Source organism: Lissotriton vulgaris, chromosome 5 (genome assembly GCF_964263255.1).
Source record: "Lissotriton vulgaris chromosome 5, aLisVul1.2, whole genome shotgun sequence".
NCBI classification, from domain to species: Eukaryota; Metazoa; Chordata; class Amphibia; order Caudata; family Salamandridae; genus Lissotriton; species Lissotriton vulgaris.
In genome coordinates, this window is record NC_141693.1 from 1347920445 (window position 1) to 1347947194 (window position 26750).

The 26750-nt window shown below is 48.2% G+C and overlaps 1 protein-coding gene across 1 annotated transcript in view; it reads left to right on the top strand.

Annotated features, from left to right (window-relative positions):
- CSDE1 (cold shock domain containing E1) overlaps positions 1-26750 on the top strand; it is a 689720-nt gene that overhangs the window by 40305 nt on the left and 622665 nt on the right. Inside the window, 1 exon segment of the mRNA XM_086923281.1 lies at positions 6187-6385. Coding sequence (XP_086779407.1) covers positions 6187-6385 — 199 coding nt within the window.

Genomic DNA, 26750 nt, shown 5'->3' on the forward strand with positions numbered 1-26750 from the left:
CATCTTGACTGAAACCTGGCTAACCGAATCTTCCACACCTATAATGGACATTCTGGTGCCCCCCAACTACCATATCATTAGACTTGACAGGTCTGGCAAGATAGGTGGTGGAATCGCATGCATATACAGTAACAACCTTTCTGTTCTGAAAGTCACCGCACCTTCCCTACCCTCCCCAACTTCCTGTGAATACATCTGCCTCGATATTATCAGTGAGGGCAAACCGATATGCTCTCTTCACGGCATCTACCACCCACCCAGGGACAACCTCCCCTTCACCCAACAAATCATGGATATGATCTCTACCAATTCCGGACGACAGCTCACCCAAATTTACCTTGGTGACTTCAACCTCCACTGGAACGATCACAATGATGCGGTGGTAAATAGTCTTAAAAACTTCCTCAACGCCCTTGACCTCACACAATTATGCAACAGCCCGACCCACGAGAAAGGCTCTATCCTCGACCTTATCATCTCCAAAGAGGACGCTATCCAACTTGAGTCTATTCAACCCTGTGACTGGTCAGATCATCATATTGTTACATTCTTCATCAATGAAAAAGTCAAATTCAACACGGTTCAATCCTCCAGGCCTAAAGTCTGGAAAAGAGACCTGAAAAAACTCAACCCAAACTCCCTACCCCCGAACAGTTACGACCTCCTACTCCCTCCGACCGGCGCTACGGACGTCCAATCCTTGACTGACCACCATCTCAACGCCATGATCTCAATTAATGAGGCTGCACCCATGCAGCTAAAAAGAGTCTCCGCTAAAATCTCCAATCCATGGTACGACGGGAGTCTCAATGAGGATAGACTAGCCATTCGAATGGTAGAGCGCACCTGGAGATCAGCTCCCTCTACACTGCACCTAAAAACTCTTAACCTCTTCGCCGCTAATGACAAGGGTAACTCGTCATGGACTTTCCATTGATTTCAATGGAAAGTAAATGAGAAACAAGAGTAATGCCTTAGCAGTAAAGGGGTTAAGGAAAAGAGAAACGCCTACTTCAGGAAAATAAAGCGCTCTAAATCAGCCTTCTTCAGCCTCCAGCTCGACCAAGCAAAAAACCGTCCGAGAAAACTGTTTGAGCTAATCAGAATACAATCTAAGGAACAACCCCAACTACCCAGCACTGTGCGCGAAGCACCCTCCTGTGAAGACTTCGCTGCTTTCTTTATCCAAAAAACTGACAAATATTTTAATTGTTCAATTTTAACAGTGACAACAATTTTATGTAACCGTACCCCATTATTATGCATTTTGTGTCTATGTGCTTTTTATGATTCGTTATGAATCGAAATAAAGTCGTTTTGAACTTGAACTTGACAACATAAAGAGTGATCTCCTCATTGACGCAAGCCTTTACTCCAAACCCCACTGCATAGCACCCACTTAGCCAAAAACAATGCTACATGGTCATCCTTTGACACCTATTCTGAAGAAGAAATTGGCAAACTGCTCAGCACCTTGAAACCATCCAATCACCTCACGGACCCCCTCCCTGCTAACGCTGTCAAAGACTTCACCCCGTTACTCCTTCCACTTTGGACTAAAATTATCAACAGCTCACTCCAACAAGGAACCATCCCTGACTCCCTCAAATTTGGACAAGTCACACCTTTACTAAAGAAACCTACAGCCGACCCATCTGATCTAAACAATTACCGTCCCATTACCAATATTCCCACTCTCGCCAAACTCCTGGAAAAATGCGCATTACTACAATTGACTAAACACATTGATCAGTTTGATCTCCTCAACTCTCATCAATCAGGCTTCCGAGCAGGACACAGTACAGAAACTGCTATGACTCACATAATTGACGACGCCCTTCAAATCCTAGATCAAAATGATACCTGCCTCCTCATCCTTCTTGATCTCTCCTCCGCATTCGACACCGTTAAACATGAGAATTTACTCGAACTTTTAAACACAAGAATGGGTCTATCTGGGACTGTTCTCAAGTGGTTCACTTCCTTTCTACACAACCGGTCGCAGAAATTCAAGTGCAACAACCTGATGTCCTCGCCAATACCTGTATCGTTAGGCGTCCCTCAAGGTTCCTCCCTATCCCCAACTTTGTTCAACCTAGTTATGGAACCTCTCACCACCTTGTTACAAGCATCCAATGTACTCTTTCACATGTACGCCGATGACACCCAACTGTATCTCAAATTACAATCCCCCAAAGACATTGTACTCCTGAACTCAACGATCAGAAGCACCCAATCCTGGCTTGCCGATAATCATCTCAAACCCAATGCTCTGAAAACAGAGTTCCTTCTGATCTCACCTCCTGCGACGATCTCTACCACTCAAACTTGTCCTAAACACCTAACTGCACTCAATGTCTGTCCAACCATCGTGGACTCAGCAAAATCTTTAGGCATAACACTCGACACCAATCTCAACATGCAGCAACACATCAGCAAGGCAACTAAGGGAGTGAACTACCAAATCAATACCCTGAGGAAACTTAAACCCTTCCTCCCAGCCAAAGACTTCCAAACTGCAGTACAAGCACTAGTCATCCCTTGAATAGAATACGGCAGCATCGCCCTCTGCGGTCTCCCTCTAACTACTACTGCACCCCTAAGAGCTTCTCTAAACGCTGCAGCGAGACTCCTCACTGGGTCAAAAAAACTTGCATATCTCCCCTGACTTGAAATCCCTGAAATGGCTGCCTTTTGAAGCCAGAATACATCTGAAAATCGGCTGCATGACACACAAGGTTGTACACCTGACCTCACCCGGTTACCTCACCCAGAAGCTGACAATCTCTGGCGGCTCTAGAAACACTAGAGGCACAAACAATCTTCTGCTAAAACCTCGAAGATTCCGGAAGGAAGAAACTTATAAACGCGCCTTCTCAGGAATGGCACCCAGGATCTGGAACTCACTCCCTCCTGAAACCAGACTCATCTCCTCCATCACACTTTTAAAGAAAGAAGTAAAAGCTATCCTCATGGCTAAATACACTTGATTTATTAACGTGGATTTTTAAAGTCTCTGCACCGATCTGTATTATCTGTTCGATCCCTTCGATTATTCGTATTACTTGTATTTTTGACTTACCAGACTGTCTATGCTCACACCTATTTGTACTATTTGCATTATTGATGTACCTGTTTACTATGCTCCCTCATGTACATACCCCACCCCACTTTTACCTACAACTACGCTATAGCTAATGGCCTGTTATTCAGTCTCCTATTGTTATTCTATGCTTTGTAAAGCGCTCTGATATCTGCAAAGATCTTGTTCGCGCTATATAAAACTTTCAAAATAAATAACTAAAATATATTCAGAGCCAGCTTGCTACAATCCCACACTCCTAGTAAATACAATTTGGTGTACTCTTGGGGGGGGGGAGGGGGGGGGGGAGACTGGGACATTGATCCAAACCATCACATAGGGACAACTTGCAGGGGTAAGATTGGTCATTACTAGGGAATGTGATGTTGGAGTAAGTGTGCTTATCATCCCCTGATTGAGCCTGAGAGCTAGGGATGCTTGATTCACTCTGGTGCAAGTTACTGATCAGTGAATGGGTCCCTCTGTACACCTCTGCTGTCACTAAAGTGTGGCTTTGTGCTATACAAGACCCAGGTAGGACCGTATCACTGACAAAATGGAGCCGGATTACTAACAGTTATCCTGCTCAGATTTTATTAAGGGTGGCTTAGCAATACTAACACCTAAACTGTAATTGGTGGACACTTTTTGACCAAAAAAGGTTACATTACTCAGTTCACCCTCCAACCTATCCAACTTAGTTCTAAGAGGTAATAGTAAGTCCTTAATAATCAGTTCATTTGTTCCAAAATGGAGCCCATAGAGGATCATCAGTAGGTATGTGATGATCAACAGCCCCACTGTAAGCAAAAGTATCAATGAGACTTGAAATAGTCACTACATCCTTCCGTGCCTTCCTTTTACACTTCACTGCAGGTGGACATGCTGTGGATGTACAAGCCAAAGAAGGACGTAAAGACTGCACAATCACAGGCCCAGACAGTCATTGATTGATTGGGTATTGGTACGGTCCAAAGCTTCCGTAACACTGCTACTATGAACCTCCTGATCAGTGCCCAATCCAAATTCTGAGGTCTCCGTGTGTACCACATGGTTATCACATCCCTCCCCCTTTGTCCAGCCATACTCGACAATAAGCGCCTTTCTGCTAAAGCAATTTCTTTAGCTCTGACTCCCACGACGTGTGCTAAAAAAGAATCCATGCTTGGGAATGGTGTTTGCATCAATAGGTGACTTACCACCACTAACATTACGTTTACCCATAGCGATGCAGTTGCAGAGAGTAGGAAGGCAGACGTAAACAAAAAAAGCCCCCCTCACTTAGTAGATGTCAGCTAGTGCCTAGAGTATCCAAAAGGAGCCTACAGCAAACTACAAAACCAAGAGGTTAAGCCCTGCTCTGTTGGGAAGGAGTCCACCCGGTAAAGCCCCTTAAAATAAGTGGGGGGATGCCGTCCACCCGCGTGGTACCCCGACTCGAGCCCTGCATCTGGATTGCCACATAAGTGGCATGTACAGCTGGCACAATCCTGCAGCTACATGCCCCTCAACACGAAGACTCCTGCTTCTCCCTCAGTGTGCGGCGTCTGTTGGCATCTGCTGAGGGGAGCCAGTCGTGCAGCCACGCAAAGTGTTCGAAGTAGGTTGGGCGGAGCAAGGCAGCCAGAGGCGCCCCTGTCCGGGACAAGGCATGAGCTCTGGGTGTAGACCGTGCTCAGCGGTGCGCTCAGCTGCACGCCTGGGAGCGAACAGGCGTGCAAAATACCAGGTGTGTTGCGCACAGTGTCTGCACCACGAAACGGGCTGTAAGCCTTTGGCCTGCTGCTGGCTGCCGGTCGGCTCTAAGCCCCTGGCCCAGCTTCGCTCGGTGTCTAGCAGCTCCGTGGACACCATAAACCCGGCTGCTCTGCTTCTGCGCTCCATTGCTCCGTCCACCGAGTATGCACACCTAATGGCACGCAGGTGCGCCATACATACATACATACTACAGTGGAGAAGTGTGGCTCAATGATTAGAGCGGCAGACCCTGATGCAGAGGTCTAGCACGGGACCAGGGTTCAATTCCCCGCCTCGGCGAGTCTTGGGCTCAAAATTCCACGGACCTGATTATCTCGCCTCGGTGCCTATTCCAATCATGGAGTCCCACTCTGCAACTCTGGGCAATAGCTTGCTTAATCTCCACAACGGCCCCCACAACGCTAAGGATGCCTGGCCTCCACCTTGGGGGTGCCCAGGAGTGGACGCCTCACAGGGAAACCCAGGATGGGTTCCACAGCGGTATTTGTAAAAGCGCCTTGAGACCCTTGTGGGTGAGTAGTGCGCTATACAAGTATCAATTTACATTTTATACATTGCTCTAAATCTGGGCTGTCATGTTAGAGCCTTGTATGGGTGCAGCGTCTTGGGAAATAGTGTGAATATGAAATCTATGCTAAGTAGCCTCAGGGATTTTGGGTTAGTGAGTCAAATTTACGGTGCCTGTTGTTCACACTTAAAAATCAATTAATTTATGTAATGCAGGAGCTATAATTTAGCCAATTGCTAGAGATAATGCCCAGCGTGAGAAGCTAGACTATCTCAAACTACCAATTTGTCGGAGGTAGACAACCCCCTTTGCCAGCCTTGATATCTTTAATGGATTTAAATGAAACCTTTCATCCTACCAGATGAACCACAATATGTTTTGAACAGTGATGCTGTAGAATCTCACTACGTCCCTGTGGGTGAAGTCTAGTCTGTAAACCACTTTAGCCACAATAGAGGCATTTAAATGTGGTGGGTAGATACTGTACCTATTGATCATTGCTTAATATCTCGAAGGTGTGGGAAGAATTACACAGATCGATTGGGGATAATTAAAAGTACGAAAACTTGATATTTACCACTAGAGCACCATGTATTTATTTTTTTCATGTAAATACAATTTGAAACAATATTGACACTTTAAAGTTCAGTTCAATATTTCCAGTTAAGTGGTCTGGCTAATGAAATGCAAGTATTACCAAACTGATTTTCATGCTAATGGCAAATGTACCTTGACAGTTTCCTCTTACATTTTTTAGTAGTGTATGTAGTGACCGTTTCATGATCAATATGGATTCATTCAAAACAAATAGGTTTCACCTTTTGTTGTTTCTCGATAGATGAGCTTTGATCCAAACCTTCTCCACAACAATGGACACAATGGATACCCCAATGGAACATCAGCAGCCCTGCGTGAAACGGGGATTATTGAAAAACTCCTGGCATCATATGGGTTTATTCAGTGTTCAGAGCGTCAAGCTAGACTTTTTTTTCACTGTTCACAGTACAATGGTAACCTGCAAGAGCTCAAAGTCGGAGGTAAGACACCATGTCTGGTTTAGAATCATGTCTTCTAATATGTTTGTATGTACAAATTCTTGTTTAGTGTTTCATACTGTGACAACTGCAAGCCCACCTTCTAGCATTTTAGTGGCTGTCTTTGAAACGTTGGCACTTGTGTGTGTTAAGTAACTTGTCTCAGATGAATTCTGGTGGTCTGTTTTTTTTTTTCTTTTAGTTTCCTTTTAATGACTGCATTCTTATCAACCAAAGTAATTGCAAATCAGAGAATTAAGAACAGAAGATAGAACACTATTTTAGAGCACTTTTAGAGTTATTGCTGAAAGCTTATATGCACACATCTAAGCCCTTTGTGTGTTGTTACTTTTACGTCTGTTATCATAATGGGAAAAGTTAGTCCCAGAAAGCATATTTATGTTGGCTAAAAAGTAGAACTACCTGAAAGTTGCACCTAACCAATCGACTTACCCAGTGTGCCTTTAAACTCAAAATGCTGTCTTAAATGAGACCAGCTCCCTTAAATTCTGTAGGTGCACCATTGTCAGGTGCCAGACTGGCCCCTGAAACGTGATTAATTTTTAGGTCTAGCTTGGGCAGCACATGCGCTGCTCTGCGAGGCATTCTGTATTAGTGTATGCACTTGATGCTCCGCCTGCTGTCTGCCCATATTTTTCATTGGCTTGTGTACTTAGTACTTTGTAAATGCTGGCTTCTGATTCTGTAATCTGCTTATTAGTCACTCCTTGATACCGCCTTGTCTTCATTTGTTACCTCCCATTATTAGTTTAGTCTGTACGCACTATTAAGTGAATTTTGTCTTACTCCAGGCATAAACTGCTTTGCAGCAATATTCATGCGCGCTTTCACTTTTTAAGAAAAGCAGCTCGACCATGGCGGCCGCTTCTTTGGAATGTCATAGGGCTTGCATTTGGAGAGTTTGAGCTATTGGCATTGTAAATGACAATAGTTTAAACTCTCGCAAATGTGACACCTATTGCTTTACAAATACTTTTTTGTGTGGTTAACAAGCGCTCCATGCTACGCTTGCACTTAATAGAGGCTTTGCCCCTTCATTTAGACGCAGCTTGTTTAAAAGCGGCATGGCCTCTATTCATTTCAATCGCAGCATGGGGCTCTTGGAAACAAACAATATTTACAATTCAACATGTCTCGCATTTGCGAGAATTTAAGCTATTGACCTTTACAGTGCCAGTAGCTCAAAGCCTCGTGAATGCGAGACCTATTGCATTGCAAATACATGTTTGTCATTACCTTGCGCCCACTATAGTCTAAACTGGTGTTGCTAGAAGTTCCCTATCCATAGAGATCTGGCACTTTTTGGGTCTCGCGTAGTGCTGCAATGCATGCGCTATTCCCTCTGCGAGGGCTATTGTGATAAAGCAGATTTCTGCATGCCACTTGAAGTGCTGCCCCTCTTTTGTATTTGCGGGCGTCATCATTTATGGTAAATGCTCGCTCCCTATTTGAAATTAGGCTTATTTGTTTACGCCCTTGTGAGAAGTAGGCCTGATATGCAGTGCTCACTATTCTAGTGATAACTATGTATCAGTCCAAACAACCCTTATTGATGATTGGTTGTAAGTCAACCGATAGACCAGCTATCCTAGTAGCATGGACAAGAGCAGTCTTTAGGCTAGACTCTAGAGGGCGTGTTAAGCCAGCTGTTATACCATCACATATACCCCTTGAACACCAGTGAAAGGACACCACACAAGTTGTTATGAAAATAAAGTGTATTTATTTAGAACACAACAACCCTGGACTCTTTATGAGGACAGGGTGCTAAGCACAATACAAAGCTCTTAAGAAAATACGCAAAGTTGCACAATTTACACAAATGCCAGAGGGGCACGAAAAACCATATACTCTAAAAGTGGAATGCGAAATTACTAGCAGGTAAGTACTACTCTAATAGGCTTTGGGCTCGCTAGGACTTGACTACTGAACCTTCAGATTACTAGCAGGAGGCCTAGGGAGATCGGGTGCAGAGTGTGCACTCTCACGCCGGATGCGGAACAAAGTATATGGTTGCTAGGAATTACAAAGTTAGTGTTATCGGACGAATCCGACTAGTTAGGCTGAAAACGAAAAAGGCTCTGGACCCTTGGATAGTGAGGCTATGCTGGGGCACCGAAATGCCGAAGTTACCTAGCCCAGGGGCTGCGGCTGCATAGGTCTGGAAAGACGTCGGGAATCCTCGTTGCAGTCTATGGAGCCTGAAAAAAGAAGTTGCTGGCAGGCGACCAGTGAAGAGATTCGGATGGATCCAAGCCTGGATCAAAGATGGAAGACACCTGTAAGCAGAGGGGACCAAGTTCTGAATCACTAGCAAGTGATTAGATTGGCACCGGATGGAGTCACCTCGACCAGGTGAGTGGGCGACGCTGGGCTCTGCAGTCTCACGGACTAGGAGGCGTTGTCGGCGACCAGGATGGAGGTGCGAGCTGTCCCACAATGGTATCTGCTGTCGACGTCGCTGGACCCAGGATTGGGGCAACAAGTCTTGGCAAATGCAAGCCCACGCGGTGGACTCTAAATGGCGTCTGGAGTGGACCAGGAGGGTCCGGGGTGCTCCTCTTTTGGAGGGGAGCAAGGGCCAGTCTGGAGCAACCAGACTAGCAGTGTTGATGTCGTCGTTCGTCGTCAGGAAGGCCACAAGCCAGCGGGCTAGTAGCCAGACAACGCGGTGAGCAGTAAACAGGCAGAAGGGCCCCACGCAGATCTCGTGGAGGCTGGGAGGCTGAACTTCGGTGCTGGAGCTGCTCAGGGTTGGGGCTTCTCTGACCCCAAAGCACTCACTCGAGGATCCCTCGGCGGTCGTGCTGGGCAAGCGTCGTGCAGTCCTGAAGATGGCCGGTCCCTCTGTCTCGTCACACCCGCGAATCTCAGCTGGGCTGATGATGCAGGTTGAGGTCAGAGGTGCCAGGGAAACCGGTTCTCGTCGAGTGGGCAGTCTTGATCCGGAGGAGAGACTTACAGCAGACCGCGATGCTTGGATGGTGCCTGCGGATGCAGGGTGACTACTCCTTAGCCACAAGGGAGAAATCTTGAGAAGAAGTCGAGAGTTCCTTTCGTAGAAAGTAGTTTCAGGATTCAAAGATGATCTAATTTGGAAGGGGGCCCGCTCCTATCTTTATACTAGGAAAAGGGGCTGGCACGCGACTAGGTCCTGCCCATGGGTGGGACCAGGAAGGGGGGTGGTTACACCCCTCTCCCATGCCGGACTTTCCCCAGCTCAGGGGCTGGTGTGACCCTGGAACTGGTTCTAGCCGGCAGATGCATAGTGAGCACCGGGGTGCCACTTGCAGTCACCTTCCTCTAAAGCCCTGCCTACCCAGGATACACAAAACCCTGTCTGGGATGGTGCTAGCACCGCCCCTGATAGGAAACCCTTTGTCCAAGCCTCCCTCGCTGGAAGGACTCCCAGTAGCAGGAGGTCAGACTTGTGTCTGTGGTGGCAGCATCCATTTTGTGATGCTGAGGCTTGAGTTAACTTTAACCGGGGTTCACAGTTACATACATGTCGTGTCCCTCTAGAAGGGTGGAATGCTAACCCCGTCGCCAGAATTGGCGAGGGGTTAGTATTCCAATTCGTATGACACCTTACTCTACATGTTTTTATAAAGCGATACCAGAGTTGGCATATAACCGCGAGGATTATAATGCACTTAAAAGTATATGGTATGCGTTATCATGGAACAGCTATTAGGACTTGGTTCTGCAAGCTGCAAACGGGCTCAGCTCATGCCAGAGCACCATCTCACACGATTCCAAGCACTCTGCCTTCAGGATTGTCAAGGCCTGCCGTAGGAGTGACTGATAGGAATACGGGTGTCCATTGTAGGGTTAGATATAGGTATACTATATCTAAAGCAAAGGGTGATTACACCACCTTGCCCCAGCTGTCGTGCAGCCAGTTGTCAGATTTAGATGGCCAGCCAGGGGTGGCATAATACATGCTGCAGCCCCTGGTAGGCCCTGGGTACACCTATGCCCTGAGTTACAGGGTCTGCTAAGGTGGCCCAGTACCAATTAGATATATACCTAAGGTACATGGAATCCATTTTAGAGAGAGAGCAGTAGGCCTGTGGCTGGATAGCAGGGTCCCAGGTCAACTAAGTCGGAAAACCAGCAAAACACCAGGCAAAAAGTTGGGGGCAACCATAGTCGGGTATCCACCCTCCTACAGCCCTATCTCCTCTTTGGCTCGCCCATCTGGACTGGATTGTGTACTTGCGGTGTCACATGCTGGGCTTTATCTGGTGCGTAAGCACTATTTTATTAACACACTGATGTGGACAATGGCAGCTGGATCGGTATGCGTTGTATGTTTCAAGCTGTAATAATCTGCTGAGCTTTTCAATATGCTTTGTTCTCCGGTTGGTTTTATTGATGCGCACACACAAGTGTATCTTTTTAGATTGTTTAGATGCCGCTGGACACTGATGAGCTTTTTGCGGTGCCGCAATATTATTTCACCGGACACTGCTGAGCTTTTCACTGCGCTTCGTTCTCTGGTAGGTTTTTCCTTTTTTAAAGTGTATTTTTATTTTATGTTACATTGTTCGCGTGTCTGTAACCCGTATAAAGGTTGTAATGACCCTGCCTGCACCTGTGTGGAGACAGTACTGCTGTCACAAAACTCCATCTGTTCGCAGCCGACCTGCATAGCGCAGCTTCACCTGCTGCCTTCACACATCCCCTGGGAGCTTTTAGTTAAATGGAAACGTCTGTTCAGGGCTGGCAGCAATTACTTTAACGACTATTGATGTCGAGGAAGTAAACCAGCAGGCCCTGCAGGCTTGTCCTTCACTATATCTCTGCTCTTGGCGCTGAGGGTTACACATTGATGGAGTGGCGCACCGGGTGAGCTGCGCCACAAGCTCACAGCCCCAGTTTGTGGAACTTTACAGTGTAGATTCAGATTGCAGCAGGATACAATTTTACTGAGAAATAACTAGTTTTGCAGCATTAATCTTTCTGGAGTCACTATGCTGTGCATTATTCCGCGGTCTAGTGGCTGGGTCCGGAATCGTAGTCTTCCTTTTGTGTTTTTTTTTTTTTCGTAGCCCAGGTGGGCGTCGACGTCCCACCTTTTGGTGTCCTTCTCGTGACGTCTCCCACCCTTGGGCGCCATCTTCAGATTATTTTTTCCGCCGTTGGGTCTGGATCGTTCCACGAGGGGCTCCAGAGTTTTGGAGGGAAAGAAGACACTGAAAAGCCGCTTTGCAAGGAAAAGCCTGAAAAGACGATGAGGGATAACCACTTCGAGCCGGGACGACGAAGAGGAAGGAGAACTTCAACATCCAACGGAGGATGCGCACAGGGGGCCCCCTGAACGCGCGACATGGACAACACACCTTTTAAATTCTGCCGTAACTGCCACCACAAATACGTTCAGAAGGATCAACACCCGGTTTGCAACCTCTGCCTACCGGTCGACCACGAGAGCAAGGACTGCAACGCCTGCTCCGCCCTCACACCGAAGACTCTCCGGGTTAGAGAGCGACAGAGACGGGACAACTACAACATGCAGGGCAAAAGTCAACAGCCGTCCCTTCGGGACATGGGGTTCTCGAGCGACGAGGAGGATAACTTCGCCGGAGAAGACGACTGCTACACGGTCGTAGAGACCGATGAGAAGACTTCTAAAGAGGTAGGAGAGTCGATGACCCCTAAAGCCCCGACAGAGCCTCGACAATCTGAGGCAGACTCTAGAAAAACAGAGTCTAAGTCCTCAAAGGGAGCACTGGCGCCGAAAATCTCGACTGCCACAGCTGCACCCAAGGACAAACTGCCCAGCGGATCCTTCGAAAAGGACTCCCAGGCGGCGAAGTCTGGCGAAAAGCCAAGGTCGTCTAAGCACATCCCCGAAAAGGAACATTCGACTTCGAAAGAGTGGGCCCCGAAGATTGCTTCGGCGCCGACTAAAGACCCAAAGCCCATCTCAACGTCTAAATGTACGACAAAGAGAGCACCTGAACCGTTCGACGCCGAACAGGCCGCCGAAATGGAGAGGAAGAAAAGACTGCTCGAGGCCGAGATGGATAACATCCTTCAACGAAAGGAGTTCGACGAGAAAATTAAGAGATTCAACATCCCGTCAAAGCAAAGCACGGTGGTCGTGGAAATAGAAGAGGAGGAGGACTTCGAGGCCGAGGAGCCGCCGAAAAGACCAGAGGCCCAGGAACACCTGGATGAAGAAGCCTCATACTACGATGAGGAGGGGGAAGACTATCGGCGGACGACCCTTAGATCAGCATCCTCGGGGACACAGGACCTGGAGTGGCAGGGCCTCGACACAGAGAGCCCAGAAGAGGCCGTGGACATGTACCCTTCGAGGCCTTTGCCGTCAAATGAAATTGGGGTCTCCAATATGGTCGTCAAGAACGCGGCAACAGCTTTTGCAGTAAAGCTAGACGAGGAGAAACCGAAAGCAGTCTTCCTCCTCGAGACCCTGCTCCCCACGCAGACGAGGAGCTAGTATCTCCCTATGCTTGAGTGTCATGGCCCAGGGGAAGGAGGCGTTCAAGGAACCAGCGACATGCAGGTCCGTCACACCTAGGACGGAGAAGAAATATAAACACTCCGCCAAGGACCCTCCATACATCAGGGTATCTGTTACGGCGGACTCAATTATTACGGCGACCGCCAGGAAGAGGGCTAATGTTCCAGCGACTTCAGGGCCACCTCCTGACAAGGAAAGCAAGTGGATGGACCTAACTGGGAGAAAGATAGAAAGGAACGCTGCAATGCACTGGCGCATGGCAAACTCAAACGCCCTGCTGAACAGGCACCAGTACCAGATCCTGGATGAGATCGAACATCTGCTGCAGCACCTACCAGATGAGTACCAGCAAAGAGCTGCACACCTGGTGGAGGAGGGAAAGAACGTGGCAAATGCCTGCCTCAAAACTGCCTTGGATGGAGCAGACACGTCCGGCAGGCTGATGATGTTGGGAGTCACTGAGAGAAGACCGGCTTGGCTCAGGATTTCGGGCTTCAAGCCGGAGGTACAGCACAACATTCTTAGCACCCCTTTCAACGGGGAGACACTCTTTATGGCGCCGGTGGATGAAAAGCTCAAAAGAAAACTAAACAGCAAGGTCCATGGGGGCTTTGCAATTCAGAGGAACAAAGAGAGGTACCCTGTCACGGAGACCGAACAGAAGGGGGGGGGGGGGTAACCAACCGGGAACGCTACACCAGACATTTCATCAGTCACAGCATGGTGACAACCAAGCAAAGCAAGGGCACCAGAAACAACACTGGCACCAACAACAGAGCGGCAAGTCCTTTCGCGGGAGAGGGAACGGACGTGGGCAAAACAAAAGAGGGGCCAACAACCCGCCTCTAAGTGACTCCGTCACGAGATCAGTGCCCACCCACGCAAAGCCTCCCAGGGTGGAGCACAAAAAGACCGACTCAGGGTTACACGGAACAAAGTTGTTTCTTCGAGGAGTGGAAGAAGATAACCACAGACAAATGGATACTCAACCTCATACAGTTCGGATACTGCATAGAACTGGAAAAGACACCGCCAAACAGGAGGACGCAGTCAGGAAAAGAGCTAGACCTACTTCAAAGGGAAGCAACGGTCCTCCTGGAAAAGGAGGCCATCGAGCCAGTACCATGCCGAGAAAGGAACAAGGGAGTGTACTCCACATACTTCCTTGTGCCAAAGGTGGACGAAACAATGAGGCCCATCCTAGACCTAAGGTTTCTGAACATGTTCATAAAGACGCAGAAATTCAAGAGGACGTCCTTACAGGAGGTTATTCCTCTGAGGGATGGAGATTTCATGGCCACCCTAGACCTCCAAGATGCTTACCTGCACATTCCTATGAACAGGCAGCACAAACACCTACTGAGGTTTACAATAAACAAAGACCACTACCAGTTCACAGCCCTAGCGTTCGGACTAAAATCCGCACCAAGGGTCTTCAAGTGCCTTGCAGCAGTGGCAGCGCACCCAAGACTAGAAGGGATCCATGTATACCCTTACCTGGAAGACTGGCTAATAAAGGCAAGCTCACAGAGGATGCAAGGAGCACGCACAACGCATGAAGAATACGCTGATAGACCTGGGATTCTCCATCCACTGGGGAAAATCCTCTATGGAACCAGAGCAAGTAAAAATCTTCCTGGGAGTACAGATCAACACCATACAGAGCAAGGTGTTCCCCAGCGACAAGAGGACAGTGGCACTACTGAAGGAGACGCGCCTCTACCAGAAGGGGCGAGCTCTGACAGTGAGGACAGCGAGCAAGGTCATGGGCATGATGGCCTTGTGCATACATTTGATACCAAATGTACGCCTCCACATGAGAGCATTCCAAGAATGGCTGCAAGAACAATGGTCACAAGCTACAGGAAGTTCGGAAGATCTAGTGGTTGTACGAACGCAGTGCAGGAGGAGATGTCTTGGTGGAACAAGAACATGATGACAGAAGGGAAGCCTCTAACACCACCGACCCCAACGGTGACCATCACAACAGACGCATCCCAGGAGGGATGGGGAGCACACATGAGCAAGCTCAGGGTGAGAGGGTCTGTGGACTCCAGTGGATGCAGTCAGACATATCAACTACCTTGAACTAAAGACAGTGTTCCTTGCCCTGAAAGCCTTCCAGACGAAACTGTACAACCAAGGAGTGCTTATTCAAACGGACAACACGACGACTATGTTCTACATCAACAAACTGGGAGGAACACAATCGGCTCCGCTATCAAACCTAGCACAGGAGGTATGGAGATGGGCCATCCCACTGAAAATAGACCGGTTAGCCATACACCTACCAGGGAAGGACAATATGGAAGCAGACTGGCTCAGCAGACAGACATCGGCATCCCAGGAGTGGGAGCTCAATACGCAGGAAACACAAAAGCTATTCAAAACAAAAGGTGGGGAACGTCATCAATAGACCTATTTGCAACACACCTGAATGCAAAATGCCAAAGCTTCGCGTCCAGGCAACCAGGGGAAGGATCCCTGGGGAATGCCCTATGGATAAGTTGGTCGAAAACATTTGCCTACGCTTATCCCCCGATACCACTGATACATAGAGTACTCAACAAGTGCAGAGCCAGCAGTATGACTCTGATCCTGGTGGCTCCACAGTGGGCCAGGCAGACCTGGTACTCACAGATCATGGAAATGGCACAAGGTGCCCCCAACAAATTCGGGAAAAGAAAGGACCTACTCTCCATGCAAAATGGAGAAGTATTACAACCAGAGCCGGAGAGCCTCAGCCTGGCGGCATGGCTCCTGAAGACTTAGAGTACGCGCACCTGAGGTTACCTGAGGGCACCCTGCAGGTACTACGAGAGGCAAGGAGACCTAGCACACGAAGGTGCTATGTGGCGAAGTGGAATAGGTTCACACAATGGTGCAGCAATAAGAAGCTACACAAAGATGACAAGAGAATCAACAGTGCTAAGGTATCTCACGCACCTGCTGAAGGAAGGGCTAAGCTCCTCCTCGCTGAGTACACCTGGCAGCAATAGTGGCCTACACAAGAGGTGAAACAGAGAAGAGTTTCTTTACATCACAGATAGTAAAGAGATTCCTGGAAGGGGCAAAAAGAATCGCTTCTCCAAAGAGGATGCCGCCTCCGGCATGGAACCTTAATGTTCGAGGCATGTGGGCTGCTGAATTCATCTGTGCATAGACCGTCAATGAGTACCGAGCGAAAACAATACCGTCTAAGGCCTTTTGGCCACTAGAACAGTTTTGTTTCGATTCCGAAGTTGGGAGTATAGGAATAACATCCGAACCCAATGGCGAAAAATAACCAATCTGTGGATGGAGAAGATGCCCGTGTGCACTGTAGTCCAGGGGAGGAGTCGCCTATCTCGTGATACTTCGAAGACTCTTCCAGGACAACATGGTGCAATCATCCGGACCCAACACTAGGTGGCGATCTATGCACAGATATGAATGTCAGCAGCCCTACATGCCAAGAACAGATGCATACTGGTAAGTAGCATATGCCTTAGTCCTAACAGAACTCATGAAAGCGCCTTTTGAACCCATCCATAGGGCCTCTCTACAAATGCTAACAAAGAAGACTGCTTTCTTGGTGGCAATCACCTCACTGCGCAGGGTGAGCAAACTACAGGCGCTAACACTACTAGAACCCTACATCCGTATACACAATGATACGGTGGTGATGAGAACGGTCCCACACTTTATGCCTAAGGTGGTGTCGAGGTTCCACATCAACCAGACAGTGCAAATACCAAGTTTCTTTCAAAAACGACTATGCGCAGAGAATGCACTACATAGAAAGAACCAAGGAACTCTGGAAGACAAAGCAGTTCTTTTGTGTCCTTCACAAGCAGTTTTCTGGGTAGACCAATAACAAAGGGAACCATGGCACGATGGATCGCACAGACAATACAATTCTGCCACAAACAAGCAGACCAAGAACTAGCGTAGGGGGCACGGGCCCACTCTACTAGGAAAAAGGGAGCAACGATAGCCTTCCTGGCTAACGCACCCATTCAAGAAATATGCCTGGCGGCAACATGGGCTTCAGTGCACACGTTCACTAAGCACTACTGTGTGGATATACAAATGAACAAGGAAGCACAAGTAGGACAAAGTGCTTTAAATATATTCAGCAACCATGCTCATCTTCCACCCAGCCGCCACAAACATAACAAACCGCTGCAAAGTCTATGCACAGCATAGTGAATCCAGATAGATTCACGCTGCAAAACTAATAGTTTCTTACCTGTCTGTGTAGTTTTTCAGCTTGAAGATTTTTCTGGATTAATTAGCGAACCCACCCACCTCCGCCAGAAAGATGAGGCTGGAGAAGCAGGTGGAAAACAAAGGACAATACTGAAAACAGACACCTTAAAGGACTAAGCGGGTAAAACACTTACTTGAACATTGCCAAGGATTTGCAAACAGAGCACAAGACGAGAAAAATAGAATCCAAAGATGGCGCCCAAGGGTGGGAGCTTACGCAGGAAGCGCGCCAACATCACGAGAAGGACACCAAAAGGTGGGACGTCGACGCCCACCTGGGCTACGAAAAAACAAAACAAAGAAAAGACTACGATTCCGGACCCAACCACTAGACCACGGAATAATGCACAGCATGGTGAATCCAGAAAGATCTTCAAGCTGCAAAACTACACCGACATGTAAAACTATTTGTTTCGTCGTCAGCTAGGTTGAATAAAAGTCTTCAAGATGATGCTCTGTGCCACATGCCAATGGCTTATGTTGGTCATCAACCCCATCAGGAGTGTTTGCGGTGCTTCTTTGTTTGTGCGACCTATGACTTAATTAATCCAAATAACATTTGTGAGAGGGATGCTCAACTCAGGTTCGTTTTATAAGAGTTGGTCCTAATCACCCTTGAAATTCTTCATACATATAGTCAAGAAATGTGATTCAGACTATGCTGAATTTGTTAGATCTACTTCATCATATAAAAGGTTGCCCATTCTCTAGTCCCCCAGAAACCTCTGCTGCTCTTGTGGGTTCTGTAGCTAATTCCTTGCATATGTCTAGCACATCTGATCCTGATTTGGGTTGATCTTTTTTTACCTTGATGTGCATGGTTTAATACTGACATTACCCCGGGCTCTCCAACAAGATTCCCAGATCAACACTGCCCAAGTTTTAACCCCTTCCATGCGGCCGCGATTCCCCTGCTGTGCTGTAAACAACACGAACAGGGGCGGGCCGTGACGAACCCCAGCCGTCATCAGCACACGAGCACCGTAGTGCATGACGGCTGGGGTTCGTCATCAGCATGGAAGGGGTTAATATCTGGCGTAGAGCCTGCATCACCATTTGTTTAAAGTTGTTGCACATCATTATGGGTTACGTACCAAGAGAATAAGTAATGAACAGCACTCTGAGGTAAATAGAGCACATTGCAGTTTCAGTGTGTGCCTGTCTAAATCCTATACAAATTGAGCAGAGGCAACTTAGAGTTTGAGGCATATGAGCTGTAGATCACATGCTGTGCATACTCCTGCCATCTAGTGTTGGGTCCGGATGTTGGCACTTTATTTTTCTTCGAAGAATTCTTTTTCAGTCACAATGTAGGTCCTCCTCCTTTCGGTGATAGTGCGCACGGGCATCAACACCATTGTTAGATTGTTTTTTTCCGCCATTGTGTCCGGATGTTTCCCTCTGTGCACAAGATGCTCTCTATGAGGGTATTGTTCCGATCGCGCCTCCCCTTCTTCGCGTTTCGTAGTTACTTGTTAAAACTATCTTTCTGTTGGAAAGATTGTGGAAGGCCGTCAGGCAGTCCCAAGGTCGATGCAATAAACTCCCTTCAAATTCTCCCCTTGGTGTCATGCAAAATACCCACGCACGGACTCACATGAAGTGTGCAACCTGTTTGTCTACGCAAAACCGAGAACAGGACTGCGACGCGTGCCGGGCTTTCTGCTCAAAGAAAAAACTTGGCGACTGACTAGCTCTACATTGCAACATGCAGAGCCAGCACACAAGCTCTATTCTGGACTTCTTCAGCCAACAATCGGACGAATAGGCCGGGGATGCCATGGGAATCAAGGAGGAGCAGGAACCGATCTCCATTTCAGAGCACGGCTCCGACTAAAAGGAAGACATCCCGCATGGACAATGTACTGTGAGTACAGACTCTCCCTCGTCTCAAAATCCACCTCAACACAAAAAGACTGCTCCGGTCCAATTCGTGCACTCTGGGCCCGGTCGGCACCGAGACCACTCTTCTGACCAACTACTGTCTCGGCACTGAAGCCTACAAAAAGCCTTCTCTCTGCGAAAAGCCTCACTACAAATCGAGATCCGAGCAGAAACCTTAAAAGTGGGAACAAAAGTCTGGCTCCGACCCACACCATTCCTCACTGAAACACACCACGGATCCGAAGACATAAAGCCTAAGACTCCGGCACTGAAACATTCAGATGTGCCAAAATCACGAAAAAAGCACACTTTTGACGCTCCGATCGTCAAACCGGACCCCAAACAGAAGGTGTTGTACATTCATCCAAAGACTGGACACATCCCCACAGAAGTGACTTTAAAAAGGAAGACTGATAAATGAGGAATATCACATTCCTTTGAAGAAAAGTGTTGGACCTAACCCTTCCCCTCCTCCTCTTCCATCACCTCCTTCCCCTCATTTTCAACCAATTTCACCTGAACATTCCCCACCACATACCCCTGACAACCAGGATGATGGGGATAGCAATTTGGATGGGGATGGGGAGGAAGATCATCAGCCAGTACCTACAGACCCATGATACGACTACAACACTAATTTGCCCACAGGCAATGACCCCGACTTGTACCCTACCAAGCCCTTCATCGGATGACCGTGTAGGCTACATTGAATTACTGGGTAGAACTGGCAACTACCATGGGGTGCAGCTGCACAAAGAATCCCTAGTAGAGGATTTCCTCTTTGAAACCCTTAGCAGCACACAAGTCATCACATACCCTACCCATACTCAAAGGGATAATTTTATGTAGATGACTTCTTCAATGACCCTGTCAGGGCTCATATTCTTACCCCTAGAGTAATTAAGAAATACAATCCAGAACCATCTAACCCAGTATATGTAAGGGGACAATTACCATTGGGCTCTCTGGTTGTGTCCAACGTCTGAAAAAGAACCAACTCCCAAACTACAGGAAGTGCTCCACCATAAAGTGTTCGAGGCATGTGGGCTGCTGAATTCATATCTGTGCATAGATCGCCGCCTAGTGTTGGGTCCGGATGATTGCACATTGTTGTCCTGGAAGAGTCTTCGAAGTATCACGAGATAGGTGGCTCCTCCCCTGGACTACAGTGCGCATGTGCATCCTCTCCATCCTCAGATTGTTTTTTTCCGCCATTGGGTTCGGATGTACTTTCTTAACTCAAGTTCAGAATTGATGTAAAACACTTTTCGCAAGGCCAAAAGGCCTTCGGGCGTCGGTATTGTCTTTCGTTCGGTGGCTCGTACTTGATCCAGTTCTTCGAACAGGACGTCGAAGGCCGTTTGCCTTTTTCGACACCAAAGGCCCCATCAACGATCGACGATGGAACGGAGCCCATTCAAAGAATGCCCCGTCTGCAACTCTAAATACCCTCACATTGATGTGCACCCAGTGTGCAATAAATGCCTATCCCCGGACCACGATGAGGCCAGCTGTGCTGGCCTGTTCCAAGTTCCGGGCAAAGAAGACACTTTGGCTTCGACACGCCGCAAGACAGTCAGCGCTGAAAGGGCGTCTATGAAGAGGATCCTGACCAACAGTCTGACCCTGCGTCGGAGCACGACTCTAACTATGATGTGGACGAAGAAGAAGACTACGTCCATGAGGAAGACGTTGTCGAGATAGGAGACTACGCAGAGGCCATCGGAGCCGTCGATGACGACTCGAGCGATGAGCAAGGCCCACCCGCAGTAGCGGGGCCCAATACTGACACTGTACTTTCTAAGGCTCAGGTCGAGGCATCGCCGGAAGGCCTTAGCCAAGATCTTAATCCACATTCTATAGCCCGCGTCAAGGCCCGGCTAAGAATACTTCTAAAGAGCCATCGGTCGATCAACCACAATCAGCAGTGAAATCTAAACCGACAGATGCTAAATCGAAACCGAAACTGCTAAAGACAGTCCTCGGATCGACTACCTCGGATTCGTCGGCTCCAATCAAATCAAAGAGTCATCGACCCTTCGGGGTCACAAGGGGGCGTCGGCCCGAAGACCGGGGCGCCGAAGCCTGTCTCTACGGTCAAGCACGCCGCACTGACGCCGTCAACGTCCAAAGATGGCGACACTGGCAAAGGACACAAGGCTAAAAAGGCTCTCGATCCGAAGCTTCCAGCCTCCAAGCCAATAGTGGGCAAGGCTTTCGAGTCGAAGAGCAAACTCGACCCGAAAGAGCATGTCGCGTCGAAGCAAAAGAGCGTTCCTGCTGCACACCGGGAGCTCGAGCCGACGCAAGGCCGCAAGCAGACTAGTGATCAGACGAAGTCGGTCGGATCAAAGACAGCACCACCCTCGAAGAAGGTAGGTTCGTCTCCAATGCTTATGCCACTAATTAAGTACGGACTGCCCCCGACCGCTCGACCCAAGGCATTCGAGCCACAAAAGAGCACCGACATGGCCAAAAAGGTGTCGGTAGTTTCAAGTAATCAGCCCATTGAGGAGGATGTGGTGTTCCAAGCGCTCTCCTATGACAATCAGTCAAAACTGTTCATCGACTCGGATTCTGGCAGACTCACTATTTACAAACGGAAGATCATTCCAGAAAATCCTTTGGAGTCATACAAGATCCCTCTCAAAAAGAAAAGGGATTCTGCCACCTCACCTGTTCTTTTTGAACCTGTGGAGTCCTATGGACAAGAATATGCCTATTCTCCCACACGCACCAATGAGGATGTGGGGGAGGGATACAATGAGGAAGAATTTAATTATCCTGTTGACACAGATCAAAAGGAACCTCAACCCTGGACTGACCCTGGTGAGCCACACACCACGCCTGACACTCAGTCCTATACTTTCAAGACCTCGCCTACTGAAGATACTGCTGCGTGTAACGCATTGATTGAAAGGGCAGCCAATAACCATGACGTGGAAATGCACGCTGACCCAGTGGAGGAAGACTTTTTGTTTGATACTTTCTCAACTTCAGAAAGATCAGTAAAGACATTGCCTATGCTAAAGGGTGTCCTCAAACACGCTACTGACATTTTCAAGGAGACCACAAGGGCAAGGGTTGTAAACCCAAGGATTGAAAGGAAATACCGGCCTACGCCTGTGGACCCTACGTACATCAAGGGCCAGCTCCCATTGGACTCCCTAGTGGTGGCTTATGCTCGTAAGAGAGCGAACTCTCAAACAAGTGGTGATGCTCCTCCTCCGGACAAAGAATCCAAAATCTTAGAAGCTTCTGGTAAACGAGTAGCGGCTCAAGCGGCAAATATTTGGATGATCTCAAATACACAGGCCCTATTAGCCAGATATGATAGGGCACATTACGACACGTTAGAGCAGCTACTACAACACCTGCCTGATGCTTATAATGAGGGAGCAGAGATGCTGATACAGGAGGGGAAGTTAATTTCCAATGCATCCATTAAGTGTGCGCTCGATGCAGCAGACACAGCAGCTAAGGCCATCAACACAAGTGTGATGCTTAGAAGGCATGCCTGGCTACGCATCTCTGGTTTTAAGCCAGAGATCGAAACAACTTTACTCAATCAGCCGGTTACCCTGACTTTCTCTTTGGTCCTGATGTAGACACGACCCTTGAAAAAACTAAATAAGACAGACCGCAAAATCCATGGGAGCTCTGCAGTCACAACAGTTCAGGGGCTGTTCCTTTCGTCGCTCCGGTAACAGGGCAGCCTCTAGCGGTCCAGCATCGCAGCAAGCCCAATACAACAAAGGGGGCACGCAGGCCACGTATAACCAAAACAATAGGGGTTGATATCGTGGGAACAGCACCAAAGGCAGAGGACGAGGAAATAATAATGCCAGAACCTCCGCCACCAATAAACAGTGAAGTCTTGTCACTGCCCCCAGACCATATAACACCGGTCGGGGGAAGACTTCAGCAGTTCCTGACGGTCTGGGAAGGCATTACCACAGACAGGTGGGTGAGACAACTTATCCAATACGGCGATTGTCTGGAACTAACCTCCACTCCACCCAACATACCCCCAAGGCACCGTCCTATGTCCGCAGAGCACATGCACTTATTGCAGCAAGAGGTAATCTGCATGCTGCAAAAAGGGGCCATAGAACTCGTGCCTTTAGAACAGCAGGGTACAGGGGTGTACTCACTGTACTTCTTAATCCCAAAGAAGGATGGGTCTCTCCGGCCCATTCTACACCTCAGACCCCTGTCTGAACATTTTCACATGCTGACTTTGCAGCAAGTTCTACCATTGCTCAGTCAGGGGGACTTCCTAGCAAACCTAGACCTAAAGGACGCATATTTCCACATTCCCATTCACCCAGGACACAGGAAATATCTCGGGTTCACCATAAACAACCAGCATTACCAGTTCAAGGTCCTGCCTTTCGGGGTCACTACTGCCCCCAGGGTGTTCACCAAGTGCTTAGCGACAGTGGCTGCGCACCTTTGTAGATAACACATCCATGTCTATCCTTATCTTGACAACTGGCTTGTCCAAGCAAAGTCATCCCAGCAATGTGCCAGCCACATGTCCCGCACGATTCACCTTCTACCCAGTCTAGGATTTTCACTGAATTACCCAAAATCACATCTTCAACCCGCACATGTACAATAGTACCTAGGAGCGACAATAAACACTGACAGCATCAGCGCAGCCAAACTCTGCCAGAGTCAACAGCATGCAATTGCTGATTCAGAAATTCAGGCCCCAACACTCACTCCCAGCGCAGGTATTTATGCAGCTGATAGGTATGATGGCCTCCTGCATCTTCATAGTCCCTCACGCAAGGCTACACATGCGTCCGCTTCAGGAGTGCTTGGCACGACAGTGGAAACCGGCTTAGGGACATCTAAAAGACCTAGTGTTGGTGACAGGTCGTGCATCCAACTCTCTGCATTGGTGGAACACACAAAACCTTTGCATTGGACGACCGTTCCAAGAGCCTGTACCATAGATAGTGCTGACGACGGACGCATCTCTCCATGGCTGCGGAGCGCATGGCCTCCATTATACAGTGCAGGGACTATGGATGACGCAGCAGCAGAAGATGCATATCAACCTGTTGGAGCTGATGGCAATCTTCATGGCGATGAAGGGGTTCAGATTGCATTTGTGCAACAAAGTCGTGCTGATCCGGATGGACAACATGACTGCCATGTATTACATCCAAAAGCAGGGAGGCACACACTCTCCACTATTGTCTCATCTAGCCCAGAGCATGTGGAAGTGGGCCATTCAAAGAAACAGGTTCTTAATGGCGAAACATCTCCCAGGCAAGGACAACCAGATGGCGGACCTGCTCAGCAGGCACAGCCATCAGATGCACGAGTGGGAGATACACCCCTCGGTGCTCCAACCATATTTCCAGCAGTGGGGTCATCCAGAGATGGACCTATTCGCCACAAAGGAAAACGCAAAATGCCAAACCTTCGCCGTCCGGTTCCCACACCCGCAGTCTCAGGGCAATGCGATATGGATGAACAGGTCAGGCAGATTTGCGTACGCTTTTCCTCCATCACCACTCATACCGCTAGTGGCACGCAAACTACGGCAGCACTCCATGACGCTCATCCTAGTTGCTCCAACATGGGCAAGGCAGGCGTGGTACACCACGTTCCTAGAACTTTCAGTGGTGCCTTACCAACGACTGCGACTCACGCCCAGTCTCCTCACTCAGAGCCGTGGAGACATTCAGCACCCAGATCTGCAACAGTTGAGCCTTGCAATATGGCTCCTGAGGTCATAGTTTGGCTACCTGAACCTGCCCCCTGACTGTATGAACATCATCAAGGAAGCAAGAAGACCTACAACCAGGGCATGCTATGTGGCCAAATGGAAGCGATTTGTCATTTACTGTTCCAATAATTCCATAAATCCGCTTGATGCATCAACGCAAAACATTGTTATTTGTTGCATCTATACAGATGCAATCTGGCATATAGTTCCATCAGGATACATTTGGCTGCAATGGCAGCTTATCTTCAAATCAAACGGCATCTTTCTCTTTTCAGGGTGACAGCCATTAAAGCTTTTATGGAGAGACTCAAGAGTGATTCCTCCCAGACACCCTCCTTCACCTGTCTGGAATCTGAACATAGTTCTCACCAGACTAATGGGACCACCTTTTGAACCTCTTCACTCTTGTGAGATACAGTTTCTGACATGGAAAGTGGCCTTTCTAGTAGCAATCACATCGCTAAGAAGAGTTAGTGAGCTTCAAGCCCTAACTATTTAAGAGCCTTTCATACAGATTCATGCTAATAGAGTAGTGCTGCGTACCATCCCTAAATTTATGCCTAAGGTGGTGTCGGAGTTCCACATTAATCAAACCATAGAACTGCCCGTTTTCTTCCCAGATCCAGATTCAGTGGCAGACCGAGCACTGCACACATTAGATGTTAAAAGAGCTCTCAGGTATTACATAGACAGGACAAAAGATTTCAGGAAAACTAAGCAACTGTTTGTTGACTTCTCTCCACAACACAAAGGCAACCCCATTTCCAAATCGGGTATAGCCAGATGGATTGTTAAGTGCATACAGATATGTTATCAAAAGGCTAAACGCACATTAACAGTTCCCCCAAGAGCGCATTCCACACGCAAGTTAGGGGCATCCATGGCTTTCCTAGGTAACATTCCCCTAGAGGATATATGTAGAGCAGCCACATGGACCACCATAAATACATTTACCAAACACTACTGCGTAGATGTACACTCCAAACAGCAAGCTGCTGTAGGACAGGCTGTTCTCAAAACTCTTTTTCAGACTGCTACAGCTGGCACGGGCAACCACCGCTAAGGAGGTAACTGTTATTTATTCTATGCACAGATATAAATTCAGCAGCCCACATGCCTCAAACGGAATATGCTACTTACCAGTATGCATCTGTTCTTGGCATGTAGGGCTGCTGACCTTCATATCGCCCGCCCTCCTCCCCGGTGCCTGTCGCAGCTGTAGCACTCAGAATCATTCTCAGGCATGGTCATCACTTACTGTATTACACTCCATCTCTGCCACAATGGCGAAAAACAATCTGAGGATGGAGAGGATGCCCATGCGCACTGTAGTCCAGGGTAGGAGCCACCTATCTCGTGATACTTCGAAGACTCTTCCAGGACAACAATGTGCAATCATCCGGACCCAACACTAGGCGGCGATCTATGCACAGATATGAATGTCAGCAGCCCTACATGCCAAGAATAGATGCATACTGGTAAGTAGCATATTCCTTCCAAGCTTATTGATGCTTGGGGGGAAAAGGGTGGCCCTTCAGGCAACAAACTTCTGGTGCATCTCTAACACTCAGGTGTTGCTAGCACCTTACGACTCTGCGCACTGGGACGAGATGGAGCATTTGATCCAATTTCTGTCCCAAGAACATAGATCTAAAGCGCAAGCGTCAGGGACGACTTATTTCAAACAATGCAATCAGGTGCTCCCTAGATACTGCAGACACTGCTGCTAGAGCTGTAAACACCAGGGTCCTTTTTAAGGAGACACGCCTGGCTCTGCATATCTGGGCTGAAACCAAAGGTTCTATCCTAAATATTAAACACACCATTTGATAAGAAACAACTCTTTGGCCCAGTGATAGATTCTTCACTGGAAAAAATGAAGAAAGACACCAAAGTGGCCAAATCCATGGAAGCCCTTCTGTCAACACAAACCCGTGGTTTCTTTCAGTGCTCTTTCTAGCGCAGAGGCTTTA